The following is an 18,953-nucleotide window of genomic DNA, read 5'->3' on the forward strand; positions in this document are numbered from 1 at the left end:
CCCAACACTGGTACCACCTGAGAGCTGCACCAACTGTAGTCTGGCTGTGGGAGCTGTGCCACCTTGCACTCATTTACAGGAGCTGGGCACAATCAGAAGAACTACACAGGTGTGGCACCACAAATAGTGCTAGATTTCCCAAACCGGGTGCTTCATCCCTATTCCCCTTGCAGTTGCCAGCAGAGTGGCTCCACATGGAAAGGAGAGGTGCACCCTGTGAAAAGATGACACAAAGACCATGTTCTCCATCTGTTCCAAGAGATCTGGTACCTATCTATGGGCAGCACCCCAGGAACTTCCACTGGAACAGTGCATCTCTGCTCCCTACTGCTGGCTGTGCCTCAATAGACCAGCTGAGTTGTAAATGTTTACCACCGTCCATATTATTCCAGAAAAGGTCTCTATTCCTTGCTGTGACTATATATGAAGCACTTTTGTTCTCCTTGAATTACAAAGTATAAGACCTTCTGACACTCAGTACTGCTCTTGCAAATTTCAGGATTCCCAAGCTGCTGTTCAGGTTCCTATGCCACCTTCTCTGTTTCTAGTATCAGAAGAGGGAAGTTGACTTGCTACGGTCTCTGCTCCTGCAGAGTGAAGGGATGGCTGAATGGGAAGCTGCATTGTGTGCCTTATCTCTTCGTCACCAAAGTTGGAAGAATAGGGTCATGAATTGCTGAGTCACAACAGAACTATGGAGGCCTATTAATTTGTCTTCCTTATGTTTAAAGCTGGTTCTAGAAATTAAAAGGACATGATCAGATAGTTTCCGATCCAAACTTGACCCTACTTTAAAATTGATCTGATAGAAAATATTCTTCACATTCTAACAGTAAAATCTGCAAAAACACCTAAGGTACATTTTCAAAAATGACACAGGGCCAGTTTTTCAAGGGTATTTAGTCACCTAAAGATGCAGATAGGTGCCTAGTCGGATGTTTAAAAGCACCTAAATAGTTGATTTCAATGGGAGTTAGGCACCTAATCTGCTGAGATGATTTTGAAAATTCCACTGGGTGCCGATCTGCTTCTTTAGGTGTCTAAATACCTTGGACAGTTTGTCTTTTAAACACTTAGCTGCCTAAGTCTTATGACCTATAGTATCAGATTCTCATTTACACTAAGACCCCTTTACACTGCCAGAGTGGTGTAAAGGTGCTTTAATGTAACTGAGTGTTGGGCCCATGGTATTAATTTTAATTTACTGCTATGTCAGCAAGAGTCCAGTCCTGCTCCCATTTAAATCATTGCGAGTTTTGGCATCAGCTTCACTGGGAGCAGGATCCAGCCTCAAGAAAATAAATAAATAAATAAATAAAATAAAAAGGCAATAGCTATGACTAACAAGTGATCCTATGACTTTTTATGTGGTTCTTCTGCTGCATCAGCACCATCCCACCATGTGGTGGTTGATAGGAAAGTTCTCTTAGTCTATAATTGTATTGACAATTACATCATCAATGATGCTTTGGCAAACTGGGAGATAAGTAATCTGCACTGACTTGTGCTCCACAGAAAATAGAGAGGAAATGAACTGATACTTATCACATGGAAAAAGGACAAAAGGGGTTTTTGGATAATGTCCATTTCAGCCTTTTAAGAGATTACAGACTATGCAAACATCAAAAATACTCTAAAAATACTTTCATCGGTATTATTTCATCAGGTCTCTTCATCCTTGGTATCCACATATGAGTCCTATTAGGTTGTGGGGTAGACTACTAAACAACCCTAATTAGTAGCATCTTAATGTCCTGCACTTTTAAAAAAATACTTGTTCTGATGCCTGCAGCCTGGCATGAGGATAGGTCCAGATATAGACAGACCAGCTTATATTGCTTTGATATCTGGATTACACAGTACAAAAAGGATATCATATGGCTTCCATGTTATTCTTCTCCAAGGTGCACTGCTGCTGGTTCCTGGTCTCCTCTCTCTCCCAGTCATTTAGCTTCTCCTGTGTGTGAATAAAGCAGAGAAACCTGGGAATGCGTTTTGTGGTTTTCTCAGTATATCATCATCCTTTGATAAAGCCTCTTTCAAAAATTGTTTTTATTTCCCATAGCAGAAAATAGAGGCAGTTACTGACATGAGACTTGCCTTCTATTGGGGAACCTGGAGAAACAGTGAAAATAGCTCACTTGAACTTAAGACCAGGCTGGAAGTGCTGTCCTTGGGCTGGCTGATATGATATTTTGAACCACAATCTACTGCAGAAGAAATGCACTGTACCTTTAAGAAGATAGTCGGTTAGGCTCCTATCAATTGCTGGTCCAGCTATGGGTCACATGTTCATTGGGAGAGACCATGTTAAGGGCTGCTGTAACTGCTTCTGTAGCAGCTGAAATAAATTTTACAGGGATGAATCAGAAAACAAAACAAAACAAAACCCTACCGAAACAAAATCCTGGAGGCTTAGCAACCCTAACTGTGAAGCAGGCTATGCAGATTATCCAGTAAAAAGCAATGCCCTATCCTCCGTGGAGGACGCTAACAATCCCGCTGGCATATCTGTTTGCTGCAGGGCCCTTGGCCAATATTTCCCCATCAATCATGGTTATGGAATATGCTGTGCAGTAGCCGGTTGTCTTCCTCCACTGTAGAGGCTGGTTTTCAGTCAGATTGGAGTTTGTGAAGTACTTTGGATGAAAAGCATGGCAGGGATGTAAAATATTACTGCTCTTTCAAGAGAAAGGCACCTGGAAGTTCTCATCCTAGCTCAGACAAAAAATGCAAAGATTGTAACCTGAGTTTTAAAATAGAAGGAAAAGTCAATATTTTAATTCTCATTAAGTTTATTTTCCATCAGAATACTGTTAAAAAGCTGCCAGTACTGCCTTAAGAATATGTAAAGCTAGCAAAGCACCAAAATACACATGAAGCTGGTTGTTTGCCATTGGAAATTGGGAGGAAGGATGCTCTGGTCATTGGAAAAAGTGCAAAACTCAAAAATTTGTATTTAATAATATTTAAATGATAGTGTTAAACTATTTTAAAACCCTGATCACTCTCCCATACTCAACTACACTGCATATATAAAGAGCCAAATATGTAAAATTTCATGGAAGAATCTAGCTCACTCACATGTTGGCCAAAGTGACAAAGTCCATGGGACCTTATTCTCCCCAGTATCATTTACAGCCATGCAGAATTTACCTGAGTGTGACTACATGAAGTGCATGACTTTTTATGGGAACACCCTGAATCATATTGTTTTCACAGAAGTCATGGTCATGAAATATTTATTATCTTAATTATGATTCTTAGAATCTTGCCCTTATTGGGAGCAAGGGAGAGAAGGGTAGAATCTAAGCAGGGGCCTCCTGGCAGCATTATACCTGCAGAGGCCAGGAGCAGGTATAATGACTCAAGAGGCACTGAGTAGAACTCACTATCAGCAGCTTTTGCTACACATGTAGAGAATAGTCATAGGCTATGTTCTCTTCAGCCAAGTCTCAGAGCCACTGTCTCTTGTGTAAAGGTGGTGCAGAGCCATGCCCCAGCCCACTCCAGGATGAGAATACACTCCCTCCGGCAGCTGTTTAGAGCATGACTCCTCCTCCTAGAGTCTCCTAGTTTTAGAATCTCCTCCTAGCACTGCCAGTGCAAACAAATAAATTATGCCTACGTCCTTTGTGGGAGCGCTGGGAACTAAGGACGAGGTCCCTGCACCTTTTCTTCCATCTCCAGCATGTCTGCTACAGCATCCATATTGTGATCCTATGAATTCAAGAAAAGCAATTGAATTAACAGTTACAAATCTAAAATAATATTTATGGCAGAGAAAACCAGAGTGGCTAAAATAATAGCCTCCCTGAACTTCTATCCTGAAGATGACTCTGGAGGGTTTAATAGTTTGCTGCTGCATTTACCAATTTTGTCTAACACTGGAAGTAGGAGTAGAAATACTGAAAGGGAGTCTGTTCCCATCCAGGTGAAATTAGGAAATTCCTGAAATTGTTGAGGGAGCCTTTCCCCATGAGATTTACAGGTAGGAGTCTCAGATGAGTTCCCCTAGAGGGATTGCTATCACTCATGCAGGAAATACAGCCCTTTCTAGGAGAGTATCCTTACAAGGAGCTGCACTGAGAATGTGTGGTTGGATTGCAAATAATTATGAACCATATGTCACTAATATTTTGTAACTTCTCCTTTCCCCAGTTCATGACAAAAAACCCAAATAAGCGACTAGGCTGTGTGGCGTCGCAAAATGGGGAGGACGCAATTAAACAGCATCCGTTCTTTAAGGAAATTGACTGGGTTCTTCTAGAACAAAGGAAAATCAAGCCACCCTTCAAACCTCGGATTGTAAGTAGCAGTTTGAGTAAACTCTAGAGATAACTTTGTTAAAAATTTGTACTTGTTGGTTTCTTTTGCTGTATTAAGAAACTATGCACCTGAACTTGAAATAACAGAGTAAGTGCCTTGCTGAAGAGATTGCCCTGGTATTGGTTCCTCTGAAGGTAAGTGTCCGATTAGAATACACTGTAACATTTTTGTATTCAGTCTCTTTGCAAACTGAAGAGAGCCCACAATCCTATTTTAAAGCTTTTCCTCAGTTTCTGTGGATATCTCAGTCTGAGGAATGTGTTTCAAGTTATATACATTCTCAGTAGGAATTATGCAATAGTCCCACCTTGGTAAACCTTTGTGGTTGTGGTGTTTAAGAAAATGTTTCTGATTACATCAAATACAAATATAATAAAAAAACATTAAGGACTAAAACCAATAAAGGAAAGAAAAATGTTTAATGGTCTAGTTATGTCCAGATACCTATCTGTTACTAAGTAATAATAAAGTATCATATTTTAAATTAACAAATGTAAATAAACATCCACCTCTCTTCTAAAGCAACCGAACCCAAGCAAAATAATTTTCATTATTCTTTTCTTCCTCTAAATGAAAATCACCAAACAAATGAGATGTATTTATATTTTACAAAAATGTCAGCTTTTGGGCTAAGAATATGTATGGCAAATTTTATGATGAGGTATTTGAAAACATTGGCTCAGAGTCTAATGAAAGAACAGACTCTTGACTATAGCACTGCACGTATGGTACTTTTATACCTAATCCGAAAATATTATTTTCCATTGGGTGCCAAAGCTTTGGAAACCCTCATGCTTCTTTTAATTTTGTTCCCTCTTTATTGTACTGTTTGGTCTTGTCTGCAAGTATGATCAGTGTTCTGTTTGTGTCTTTCTTCAGAGAGTTTATGAAGATATTAAAAAACATTGGGCCAAATGAATCCAACTGTCATAAAAATTAGGTGCAGAAAAGACCTATTAAGACATCTAGTCTGTCCCATGTGTCTATGCAGAATTTTCCTCTGTGGTATGACCGTGTAGGTGCATATATCCCAAGTGACTGGGCTTTCACCACTTCACTTGGAGAATATGCCACTACCAAATAGATTTCACTCACAGGAATATGTCAAAATTTAAATCTAAATCTAAATCTTCCCTTTCCTAATTTCATCCAATTTAGCTCAAATTTTACCCCCTCCTACTCTCCTCATTAATTTCTTCCCATTCATTGTTCACACCCATCAAATATTTGTAAACAGTTAAGTCTTAGTCCAAGTTTAGCCAACCTATATATATATAGCTCTTTTAACATTTCTACATAGACATGTCCTTTCATCTCATAATCTTTTTTTTCTCTTCTCTAAACCTGTCCTGTTTGTCAACATTTTTCTAGTAATGGACTGACCAGAACTCAAGATGAAGTTTTAAATGAATCCACACTTGCTTTACCCTAGGCCACCAATATCGCCCTAGTTCTCTAGAGATTTCTGAAACTAATTGTCTGTGATCCAGTACATCTGTCAGCTATTTTTCCTTAATATCTCAGGATGCATATTATCTACTGGTAGTTTTGCATACATTCACATTTTTTAGCTATTCCCTTATCTCTACTTTATCAATAGCCATTTTGCAAGTTCTTCATTATTTAATTGACCAAATGATTTTTTGTTTTTCTTCTTATTAAAAACCAAAAGAATTCAGTATCTCAGTGATTTTGACTGATCATTGATATAACCCCTCCTAATATGTTAATGGGCCTTCTTTCTTTCTGATAATTCTTTCTCTCCCAATATATTGCAAAAGCCATTTTTATTTCCTTTTACACCCTTGTGATAGCCTTAACTTCTTTTGCATATTTGCTCCTTTTTCCTTACATCACTGTTAATATTTTTGTTTGGTTACCTCTTCCGTTTCCATTGAGATTTGCTGGTGACCTCTAAGCAGTTCCTTGTAAAGCTAGAGTGGCAACTGGTGGCTCCTGAAATACTTACTTGTAGGGGTAATTAATTGTATGTTGCACCTTAGTTATGATGGTTTTTATGATCCTTCAGGCTGCTTCCACAGTGTTGGATTTCCATACTTCTCATCACATCTTATTCACCAGCTTTCTTAGTTCTCCAGCCTTTGCCTTCCTGAAATCTAGTAGCCTTGTACAGCTTCTTTCTGTGAAACCTTTCCTTACAATGGTGAATTCAAAAATGTTATAGTCTGGTCTATATTTTCTCGTTCTCAATCTGTTCCTCCCTCTGAGTAAAAAGTAGATCAAGGATAACTTCTCTTCTAACTTGACTCTATCAGTTCTTACAGTTAGCATCTCCCCACTCTGAAAGTGCACCATGCATAATTAATTACACTATGTGATTATTTTGTACCAGCTCCATAGTTTTGCACTCGTTTGGTTTTTCCCTGTTTTATTAGAATTCCCAGGCAAGATCATCAGAAAGTTTTACTGTACCTCTTACTCGGAAAAGTGATATCGATTGGAAAAGAAAAGTGTGACATATATTGAGTGTTGACAAAAGGATTACACAATGAGAACACAATTATAAACCGTGCAACCTCAAAGTCAGAGGTACATCCAGTGATATCCGGATGAGTCAGTGTTAGGCCAATAAAATATAATATCTTCATAAATGATCCAGAAGAAGATTTTATATGGACACCAATCTAGGAAAGATTGCACATACATTCAATAAAAGGTGGAAGGGTGAAAGTACAGAAGACTAAAACAAATGGAATGGAAAGTATATAGAATTCCTCTTTAAATTTGATTCAATTTAATAAACTTGACTGTTTTCAATCCTGACAAAGGTGCACTTGAAGTGCTCTACAAATTTTAGCTTTTTGCAATTCTGCGAAGGAAATATTGATTGATTAAGAATGTCATCTCAAAATGTAAAAGGATGAAAAGGCTTGATATACAACTGTGAGGTTAGGAAGACTTAACATAGTGAGAACACCTTTGAGACAAGAGGCCTGATTTGTAGTCAGAAAATAGGCACACATTTACATGTATTGTGAATGCCCATAGCTTCAAATGGACACAATGTCTATCTAGTCGTGTGTGTCCTGAAATTCCAGATTTGCATGCACATATACAGTGGTGCCTGTGCAAAGGAGGCACATATTTACACAATGTGCAGCTGTTTTCTGACCAGGACCTAAGATGACTAAGGGGGATTTTGCTATCTACCTGTGTTATAGATATTTGTGGAAGTAAGAAAAGAGGGATATTGATTTAAGTGAATTATGGGTAATAAAATTACAAATAAAGGCCTTAAATTAAAAAAAAAAAGGAAACTTAAGACATTAGGAAAAATGGTCAAACACAGAGGTCAGTAGAATAGTCTGCCAAAGGAGGTGACTGAGGCATCAGCATTGGAATTAATTCTGAGTAAATATCTAGAGTAAATTCTGACTCAGTTATACCTGTGTTACCCCAGAAACCCTAGAAATGTGGGAGAATTCCCGACATATCCTGGCAATCCTTTCCATCCATACTGGCTTTTATTCTTGCTGTGCTTACTGTAGGCGTGATCCAAAACTCATTGATATCAATGCCAAGAGAGACTCCCATTGAATCTGTTGAGCTTTGGATCAGTCCCTGTTTCAAAGAGGGCAAAGATCCCTCTGCAGAGTGATAGAGGAAACCATAGCAGCTATTAGAAAGGACAATATCTGGTGTATGCAGTAATGGTCATGCTCCCAACCTCTTCTACTAGTACTACTTTTCTTTTTGTGAATACAGACTAACACGGCTGCTACTCTGAAATTGGTCCAGTATGTCACTTTCAGCTCTACCAGCCATTAGAACTGATCTTTGAATCTTCCACTTGGATTTGTAAGAAGCAGCTGCATGGCTGTCCATTAGCCAGCCTTTCTGTATTTATACCATTACAGAAAATAAAATTTATACTTGTTACAAGCGACTCCACAACTTTCATGGCAGTGAAGCTTCCAATGAGGTTTATGAAAGTTTATTCAGTCATTGGTTGTATCTAAATAATTTACCTTTCTAAATTAAAAGGATATTCAAGGATTTTCCATCATTTTCAAAATGATTTATTGATTCTAATGATCCCTTGGAAGATTAAAATCGCAAATCTCTTTCCTAAACTATCTTCGGCTTTCAGCCTTGGGATGAAAATCATCCAGGCACAGAAGACCCTTCCAAGGCCATTTGCACAGGGGGAGCCATGGGCAGAACAATATCAGCGAAGGGCTAAGGAGCAGACTACTAAGAGTGACACAGAGTGTAGCATAGTTGTGGGTCAGGGAAGGGCAATGGGATCCCCGCTTATGCAGGTGCAGTGAATTCCTTTAGTGTGCTCACTGCTCTAGTTCTCCAAGTGCTTCTCATGTGTAGGGATGCTATAAGGTTTTGTTTGTTTTTAAAACAAAAATAGTTTTGAAGCATTTGTTTGTGGGAAAATAATAGAAATTAAATGGACTTTGCAAACAGAGGTAAGGAGTTAAATCTAGGCCCTGGTGACCTTGATAGTGTCTCTTAAGGTTTATTTCCATTATTCTTAAAAAGCTTTTGCTTGAGTTTCAAAGAACTTCTTGAATTTTCCTGTGTCATAGAATTCATCCCTGCTGCTTTTCATAGAGGGACAAATTAGATTATTATAATTGCACTTTGAACCATAAACTCTGTCCTCCAGAATAAGGGCTAAGGGACAGTTCACCCCATCAACCACAATACTGCCATAGGATTCTTCCATTTGGGGAGGCCAAGTTTTCTCCTATCTCCAGCCATAGGGTGTTTTTGTGGCTTCCAACAATGAAAGAGCTAATCCCCCAAGATCCACAAAGGCTTTAGATATCCAGGCTGGCTTTCTGCTCTCCATCCCTCTCTAGCTGCAAGGCAGCATGGCCTTTGCCCATTAATCTGATTTGACTAGATAATTTCCCCCTCCCAAAGGAGGGGTTTCACATGGTGAATGAGAAAATTGGTGCAAAGCATTCATTTGTCCACAAAAGTCCCATGGGTTTCCAGTGTGGTTGCATTGCTGACCCACCACCTCCCACACATCAGTCCATCAAATAGTGAAGCATCCACAAAGGGGCTTTTGTGTGTATCGGGGGGAAGGAAAGAATGATACTGTGATCCAGGACCCACTCTATCCCAGTCCCACTAGCCCACTGAAGCTGGGGGAAAGTTCTAACCCTAAATTCACAGCTCACCTGGGTGAAGTCAGTTGGAGCTTCAGATGCACAACATCTCTGAAAATCAGCCGTTTATTCTTCCTTCTTTTTCCTGTATAATTAACATGGACACAGCAAAATTACTACTTAAGTTAGAGTGGTGTTTCTCAATCACTGGGTCACAGCCTCTGGGGGATGGGTCACAAAAGGCAATCAGGGTGGGTCACAAGTTGTTGAAAGTTTTGTTGCAATCTAAAGCAAAGAAAATCTTGCCCTCTCAGATCCCATACCCTCTCTCTAAATACATCCACAAATAAATTGTATAGGGTTACAGTGGTTAGCCCTTAGACATTTTTATCCCTTCTTTTATAATAAATTTAAGAGGGTTGGAAAATGTTTCCCTTTGAATAAGGGGTCGCCCCCTGGAAATGTTGAGGAACACTGAGCTGTACACCAATACAATGCTTGGTAAACCAAGTGTTTACCCTGTGGGGTATCTGTTTGGCAGTGAAACCGAAGTATGGTACTGTGATGATTTTATCAGTGCCTGTAGCAACCCATTTTTATTGTGACTATAAAACTGGAGATAAAATAATTACATGATGGTGATTTTTTGTGAACCCCCAGCTTTCACAGAGAAACCCACTGTTTTCAACTTCTACACCACTATGGCTTCCAACTTTCCCAATTTATAAGGTTGCTGTCGTCAACTCCTGTTAAGCTTCAAAAGTGATCTGCAGTCTTAGAATCATAAAAGTTAGAGATGGGAAAGACCAGCTGGAATCTCTTGCTCTGCTGTGGTAGGATTGTAAATGGCAATATGGAATCAAAGCAAGTGCTGCCAAATGAGAGTCTGGTTTATCTGATCTGAACCCCTAGCATTTATTTTGCAGGTTTATCCATTACCAACATTGTTGTGTTGTTGAGATTATTTTTTCCCATGCCTGTCTGTTCAGTCTGTAATTTTAAAGGCTCTGGGAGGCAGCACTGTGTCTAGAGGTTGGAATGAGAGGACTAAGAGGAGACCTAGGTTCTTTTACCAGCTTTTCTACTGGCTAACTGTGTGACTGTGGATGAATCATCTAGACTTTCCATACCTCCATTTTCATATCTGTAAAATGGGGCTAGTAATGCTTACCCACCTGTATAAAGCACTTTGATATCCTCCAATGAAGGGGCCATATAGTTGAGAAATATTGTTATTAAATTATGTATACTCAAGTTGAATGCAGTTTTATATTTTCTTAATGACAACATTTGCATCACTTCCCTTGGGAGACTGTTCTACAGTATAACAGACCTCAGTATTAAGGAGATTTCTCTGAATAGCCTAAACTTTCCTGTGGTCATTTGTACAATCACCCTAAAGAGTTGCTATCTCTTCTTACTATCTACAACCTTGAAATAATCATAAGCAGTTATCATAGCTCCGTCCCCCTTAGTTATCATTCTCAAAGTAAGAGTGTAAATATATCATTCTTTTAAATCTTTCTTCCTAAATCTATTCGTCCTTATAAGTCTTGTCTTAAGGATGCCAGCAATGTATTTTGTTTTAATTTTGTGCTGCAGCAAAGATTCAAAATAAAATTACCCCACAAAATTTTAGAACAAGCCAATGCACTTGCTTTGACTGGAGAAAATGTGCATGAGTGATTTTTTTTCACAAGTGAAAAGTTACTAAAATCTTCAGCATAGCTTCATTAATGCACCTGTGAATGTCTAAATACTTATCTGCATGCACACAAATGTGTGAAAATTGGGTAATAAATGGTGAATGCAAGTAGGCCCTTTGCGTGTGCAATTACCTTATTTGCACATACAAAAGATGCTTATTTTGCAGATGCCTCAATGGAGAGCCGCTGAAAATTTGTTCAGTAAGCCAGGTGTATATTTATTTTTCAATTGCTGCCGCAAATGTCAGGTTACAATGAAATGTGGCTGGAATCCTTAAAGAGGGACTTTCTTTCTGGAAAAAACTTGCAAATATATTAGACTGAAATATAAATCATTTTAATCTTCCCATGTTTTAGATTTATTTTCTTACATTGATTGCTAATGAACAACGATATTTGCGCTTTTTAAGGAGGGCTTCTTGTCCTTCTGCTGTCAAGTCACAATGCTGCATTTCTGGCACCACTGTAGTTTCCATGGCAGTGGACTGTGATGTCATAAATGCAGAATTATGACTTCACTATTGGGCTTTGGGGAAGAAAACCCTTCTTAAAATACAATATCCTTAAATTATAGCAAAGGGAACACAGGAAATTACTGGCCAAGTAAATTTCTTTTTGTGTAAATGTTCTCTCTTTTCAAGTTTGCTTCAGTGTGAATGTCCCTCTTTAAGGTAAGGCCTTCAGTATGGGGAAAATGTCAAGGTAGGTCCATTTTTAGGCCTAATAATGTTGAGGTATCCTTTCCGTCTCATAATATATTTCCATTCAGTCATCCTGGTGCATGGCAATCAGCATTTAGCAGAGGGGAAAGGAAGGGGCTATACTGCATGCTTTTGCATGAAGTGTTATTGCTAAGATCAAATACTGGGTAGAGGGCTTGAAACCTCAGACACTCATGTATCATTGTTAAAGCTCTGTTGCATTATGTACTCCCCACCTCCCTGCTGCCCTTTCAGGATTCTTTAACTAAGAAGCTCTTCTCAGAGTGATGCTGACATTATGGACAATGCTGGTGTACAAATAAAGATTTTGGGACATTACAGATTTAATATCTATCAAAGTTTTTTTTTTAAACTGTGATAAATTTATCTCTGTTAGAGAGCCTGAGAGGGAAATGAGGAAAAACCAACTTTGGGCTTTATCTATGGGTGGCTAATATTTGTTAGCATCTACCCATTTCTCATTTCTGGTGTAACCCAAGATGTACAGGACTCTACCAATGAATATAGGTGAGAGTTAAACGTTTAAGGGCAGTGGGGTGGCTCCAAGATACAACACTTTCCCTCCTCTTTAATCACTGGTTCAAATCCCACACAGGTTTATAGTGATTGAAAATCATTACCTGCTTATAGATAGGTGGTAAAATGACTTGGTAATCTCAGTTTAGCTCCCAGGGGACAGCTGCCAGCACCACAAAAGTACTGTCATAATTGGCAGCATCAACAGAGTTGGTCCGGGTACTGAATGACTTGAAGTTCAAACTTGTCACTGTGGTTTCTTCAGGATAGGGTTGAGGCATGTTGGAAGGGCAGTGTGGAGAAGCTTGTGTGGCTTCTATCTGTTCCCTTGGTAGACAAGAGGGCTTCAGTCTCCAAGACTAAATAATCTGGAACCTTGTTTTTAACCACTATATTCTTTCAGAATTGAGGGATAAATCTTCTTAGCAGGTTTTATCCAAATAATTTGGTGCCATGAAGTGTGGTATAAGAAGTAGATCAGAAAATATAAGCAAAGTGATATTTTAAAGGACTCCACTGTTCCTTGGTTAGATGAACAAGGCTCCGTTTTCCCAGCAGTTCCCCTTTTGTTAGTCTTCTGATTTTTTGTTTTGTTTTTGGGGGGGGGGGGTTCGTTTCTTATTCTCTTGAGTATCAGTGCCTGGGACAGCTGTCTTTGACTTTGAAACCACAACACTGTAGAATAACAGAAGTACTAAAGCTGCTTCCCAACACTGCAGTTTCCCAAATATTTATAAGTTTAAACAATTATTATTATGCTTCTTTTTATTCTGTTCAAAGGGCCCAGTAGTGTTTGTTTCTTTCATTTTGTATATTCATAGTCTTGTAATCTTAAAATATTCTCATTCTGTAAAATTAAATTCAGTTTATTTCTGCATTTAACTTTCTCTTCACTTTACATTTCCAACTGTGCCTATTAGGATAGCGTGATAAGGAGCAGGAAGGTTCTAGCTTTGCTTTTGGGCTTCCTCAGAATAACATTGATTCTAATTCACTTTTTGGCTGCTTAAACCCCCAGGGCTATATTCAAAAAATGATGTGAACCACAGGTTCTTATTACTGTGGCCATTTCCAGTGCATTCTTGAAGCACTCACACAGACGTATTTGTATTATATTATAACATATTTATAAGTTAACACAGATAATAAATTATCTCGTTTGGGCCTGCTCCTGGTCCTGTTGAAGTTAATAGTAAAACTCCAATTGATTTCAAGAAGAGCAGTTTTTGTTCCTTTATCCCCAAGCCAGATAGTGAAGAGGAAGTCATTGCAAGGGGAGAAGGGAGTTTGAGTACATGGCTCAGAGTCTTTCCTTCACTGGCTCTGCTGCAGTTCGCAGCTGGGAGCTAGCAGATAGAGAGTGTAGGCAAAGCATTTAGTTTTGCCCCAATTCATGTGGCTGCTCCCATTACATTATCAATAGCCCATTCCAAGAGTCAGACAGTTAAAATCTGTGAGGAAAAGCTACAGCTTCCGCTATTTCCCCAAACATTTTAACCAGAGCCATTGTAGGCTGATATGCAGGGCTCTCACTTGAGGAGGAACTGGTAGAGAGATAAAAGGATTCTGCTTATTAAAGTATGTGGGTGCTGTGTCCCACCAGTTCTTATAATCAGGCCATTAGTTTAGTAGATATTTGAAAAGGACAGGAGGAGAGAGGCATTACTTATTAAAAGCTGTTCACCTTGCAGTGTCCTAGAGACCGCACTCCAGCCCAAGACCGAACTTCTACATCACAATTAAACAGTCCCTTAGCCTGAGCCATGCGCCCGAGTCAGGTGCCATGGGCCACCTGTGGGCTTTTAATTGCAGTGCAGACATACTCATTGCGTGCTGAAGCTGCAAGGGATGTCACAAGGACTGGAAGCAACGTGCAGTGATGCATGATTGTGCAGTGAAGTTTTTAAAATATCCATTACTTTTGGGGTGAATGTGCTTGCTGGTAAAAGCTGAGTGGTCTACCAAATCTGTATTTTTTTAAAAGAACTCACACTTTATATTGATATTGCCTTAAAATACTGTGACTTTTATTAAAAATATATAATTTCTAAGGGGCTATTAAATGATTAATAGGAGTTATAAGCATGTTACAGAAATGAGAAATGTTACAGAGGTGGTTGTAAGCACATCTGTTGAAGGTACTATAGATGGCTATAAACAACCTTTTGATCTATAAGAACCTGTAACAATTTAGTAACCATTTATTAAAACATCTATCATTAAAAATGCATGTTTAATATAAAGTGTGACCTGCAAGTTGCCAGTGCTGCTGCCTCGAATTAGTCATTCGCACGCCCTCCCAAACCCCAACCCTCTGCCCCAGCCCTGAGCCACCTCCCATACCCAAACTCTCTCCCAGAGCCCGCATTCCAAACCCCTTCCCGCGCCCTAACCCTCTGCCCCAGCCCTGAGCCCCCTTTTCCCCAATAACCCCTCGGCCTCAGCCCAAAGCCCCCTTCTGGAACCCCAACCCCCTGCCCCAGCCCAGAACCCCCTCCCACACCGTGAACTCCTCATTTCTAGCCCCACTCCAGAGCCCGTACCCACAGCCGAAACCCTCACTCCCTCCTGCACCCCAACCCCTTGCCCCAGCCTGGTGAAAGTGAGTGAGGGTGGGGGAGAGTGAGCGACGGAGGGACAGGGGATGGAGTGAGTGGGGGTGGTGGGGGTGGGGCTTCAGGGCCGGAGTTAGGGCAAGGGTGTTCAGGTTTATGCAATTAGAAATTTGACAAATAAGGCTGTTGATTAATCACACTTAACTCGCGATTTTCTCAAAAAATAATCACGATTTTAAAAATTAATCATGATTAATCACAGTTTTAATTGCACTGCTAAACAATAGAATACCAATTGAAATGTATTAAATATTTTTGGATGTTTTTCTACATTTTCAAATATATTGATTTATATTCCGACACAGAATACAAAGTGTACAGTGCTCACTTTATGTTATTATTTTTTATTCCAAATATTTGCACTGTAAAAATGATAAAAGAAATAGTATTTTTCAGTTCACCTCATACAAGTACTGTAGTGCAATCTCTTTATCATGAAAGTGCAACTTACAGATGTAGATTTTTTTTGTTACATAACAGCACTCAAAAACAAAAAACAATGTAAAACTTTACAGCCTACAAGTCCACTCAGTCCTACTTCTTGTTCAGTCAATCACTAAGACAAACAAGTTTGTTTACATTTATGGGCGATAATGCTGCCCGCTTATTTACAATGTCACCTGAAAGTGAAAACAGGCGTTCGCATGGCAGTTTTGTAGCCGGCATTACAAGGTATTTATGTGCCAGATATGCTAAACATTTGTATGCCCCTTCATGTTTCAACCACCATTCCAGAGGACATGCTTCCACACTGATGACTATCATTAAAAAAATCATGTGTTAATAAAATTTGTGAATGAACTCCTTGGGGGAGAATTGCCATATATTTCATGTTATAGAAATCTCAGATGATGACCCAGCACACATTGTTCGTTTCAAGAACACTTTCACTGCAGATCTGACAAAACGCAAAGAAGGTACCAATGTGAGATTTCTACAGCACTCGACCCCAGGCTTAAGAATCAGAAATGCCTTCCAAAATCTGAGAGGGACAAGGTGTAGAGAATGCTTTCAGAAGTCTTAAAAGAGCAACACTCTGATGCAGAAACTATAGCACTCTAACCACCAACAAAAAAGTAATCAACTTTCTGCTGGTGGCATCTGACTCAGATGATTAAAATGAACATGCATTGGTCCACACTGCTTTGGATCATTGTCGAGCAGAACCTGTCATCAGCATGGATGCATGTCCTCTGGAATGGTGGCTGAAGCATGAAGGAACATATGAATCTATAGTGCATCTGACACATAAATATCTTGCGATGCCAGCTACAACAGTGCCACGCGAATGCCTGTTCTCACTTTCAGGTGACATTATAAACAAGAAGAGGGTAGCATTATCTCCTGCAAATGTAAACAAACTTGTTTGTCTGAGTGTTTGACCAAACAAGAAGTAGGACTGGGTGGACTTGTAGGCTCTAGAGCTTTACATTGTTTTATTTTTGACTGTAGGTTTTTTTTGTACATAATTTTACATTTGTAAGCTCAAGTTTCATGACAAAGAGATGACACTACAGTACCTGTATTAGGTGGATTGAAAAATACTATTTCTTTTGTTTTTTACATTGCAAATATTTGTAATAAAAATAAATGTGAAGTGAGCACTGTACACTTTGTATTCTGTGTTTTAATTGAAATCAATATATTTGACAATGTAGAAAAACATCCAAAATACTTAAATAAATAGTATTCTATTATTGTTTAACAGCACTATTAATCACACAATTACTCACAATTAATTTTTTTAATCGCGTGATTAATCACGATTAAGTTTTTTAATCACTTGACAGCCCTATTTGCAGCCCTGCCTGCCACTAGGTTGCATTGCTGATCTATGGCCACTGTTACAACCCCAAAAGAATGGCCAGTTGATACATGTAATCGTCATTTTCCTAGTGTAGAGCCGTGCTGCCACCTCTTCATATGCTCCCTGCTCAATGAAACAGCACCAGTTTCATTGCATTAAGACCATCTGTTGCTGGAAGAGGAGCACAGAAACAAGAGTTTGTTAATATGCGGCTACACAATATGTATTCAGAAGTGTACGTGTTGTGAAGACCCTACTGCAGGCAGAGTAGAAGACAGGAAGTGTTCACTCTCAGCATTGTAGTCATGGAAATGCTTCAGATAAGAGAGTTTAAGTGTTTACTAGCAGCATTTGCTTCAGGGTTGTGTTTGATAACATTTTTGCCTTTGTCGTAGTTCAAGCCACAGAAGGCAGAATAACTCTTTAATGTTCAATTTTCGCCTTCAAGTTAAAGCACAATAGCTTGTATTAATAGTGGCCCAGCATCCAGTTCTTATTTTTCAGATGGTTGTGCTTAAGACTTGTGTTGTGTTTAGAAATCACAGGAATATATGGGAAGGTTAACTGAAGATTATTTTGGAATGAGGTACATTCTAGGCCTTAAATACACTTAATTGCAATACTACAGATGCAGCTGCATTAGTAGTAGCAGCTACAGAACACTGGAGCTCCAATGTAGACAGGGTTTGGATGGCAGCCAGAGATCTTACCACTCTGATGTCAAGATCTGCTCTGAGCAGGGTTAAATAAAGATGCCAGTGCCCTGTTTACACTATGGTGGGAGATGTGAAGGGGCGAGGGGAATAGTATAACATAGATACAGCCTATGAGGATGAATCTTGCCCACCTGCTCAGGGTTCAGCTGATCGCCATATTTGGGGTCGGGAAGGAGTTTTTCTCCAAAGAAGATTGGAAGAGGCCCTGGGGGGTTTTCACCTTCCTCTGTAGCATGGGGCATGAGTCACAGCAAGGATTCTCTGCACCTTGAAGTCTTTAACCATGATTTGAGGACTTCAATAGCTCAGACATAGGTAAGAGGTTTATTGTAGGAGCGGGTGGGTGAGATTCTGTGGCCTGCATTGTGCAGGAGATCAGACGAGATGATCATAATGGTCCCTTCTGACCTTAATATCGATGAGTCTCTGAGTCTATGAGAGATAGTGTATTGAAGTTTATAGCATTTTTCTTATATTTCAAAGCTCTCTGCTTACAAAGTAAATGAAGTTGTTCTGGTGTCAGATACTTTTTGGTAGCTTGTGTAATTCACATTTTATTATAAAAACTATAATTTGCCACATGATTCTAGAATATAAATCTAAATGATAGGGTGTTCTTAAAATTAATTGTGTCAACTTTGCATAATAGCTAATATATGTGCAAGGTAACTACTTTTGCTATTTTTTTAATGTGCCATGCTCATCAGGAGAAAAGGTTAAACAGTTTCCACCTATGCTGTTTACACCACATACTCTACACCAAATGGCAAGATAAAGTCACTAATGCAGAGGTTCTTCAAAGGGCAAATTTGCCTAGTGTGACAGCCCTGCTCAAGCAAACACAACTGCACTGGCTGGGCCATCTGAGTAGGTTGGAAGATGGACACATACCCAAGGACATGCTGTACAGGGAGCTATCAGAGGGAACAAGAACAACAGGACGTCCCAAGCTTTACTATAAAGACACACGCAAGCGAGATATGAAGGAATTTGGAATTGATCCTGACCAATGGGAAGTCTTGGCAAGCGATCGTAACAAGTGGCTCCGTTGTCTCCATCAGGGTATCAAAGTCTATGACAGGAGTTGGCTCCTACAACTTGAAGAGAAAAGAGCCCATAGGAAGCAAGCAGCTCCCAACCAACTTACATACATTTGCAATAACTGCCAAAGATCATGCAAATCTTGGATTGGACTAGTCGGTCACATCAGACATTGCAAACAAGCTACATCATAGGCTGCAATTCCCACTGTCTCTCACAGATGAAAGGATGCCAACATGTCTATACTTTAGCACAGCTTGCACCCGTGTGGCTCTGTCCTGTGGTCTTGCCAGATGTCACAAGTCAAGCAAGATCAGACTGGTCAGTGCTTGGGTGGGTGAAATGTAAAAGAAAACCCAGCACAGTGGAGGAAGCAGTGATGGGGATTCAATAGGTGGCTCTCTCTGC

General features: G+C 39.5%; 1 protein-coding gene across 4 annotated transcripts in view; it reads left to right on the forward strand.

Moving 5' to 3' along the window:
• The window catches only part of PRKCE (protein kinase C epsilon), a 518,728-nt gene that overhangs the window by 488,478 nt on the left and 11,297 nt on the right, over nucleotides 1-18,953 (forward strand). For all 4 annotated transcript variants that reach the window (XM_038396526.2, XM_038396523.2, XM_038396524.2 and 1 more), the window contains one exon: nucleotides 4,162-4,308. In XM_038396526.2, the coding sequence (XP_038252454.1) occupies nucleotides 4,162-4,308 (147 nt within the window). The remainder of the gene's footprint in view (nucleotides 1-4,161; nucleotides 4,309-18,953) is intronic.

Source organism: Dermochelys coriacea, chromosome 3 (genome assembly GCF_009764565.3).
Source record: "Dermochelys coriacea isolate rDerCor1 chromosome 3, rDerCor1.pri.v4, whole genome shotgun sequence".
Classification (NCBI taxonomy): Eukaryota; Metazoa; Chordata; order Testudines; family Dermochelyidae; genus Dermochelys; species Dermochelys coriacea.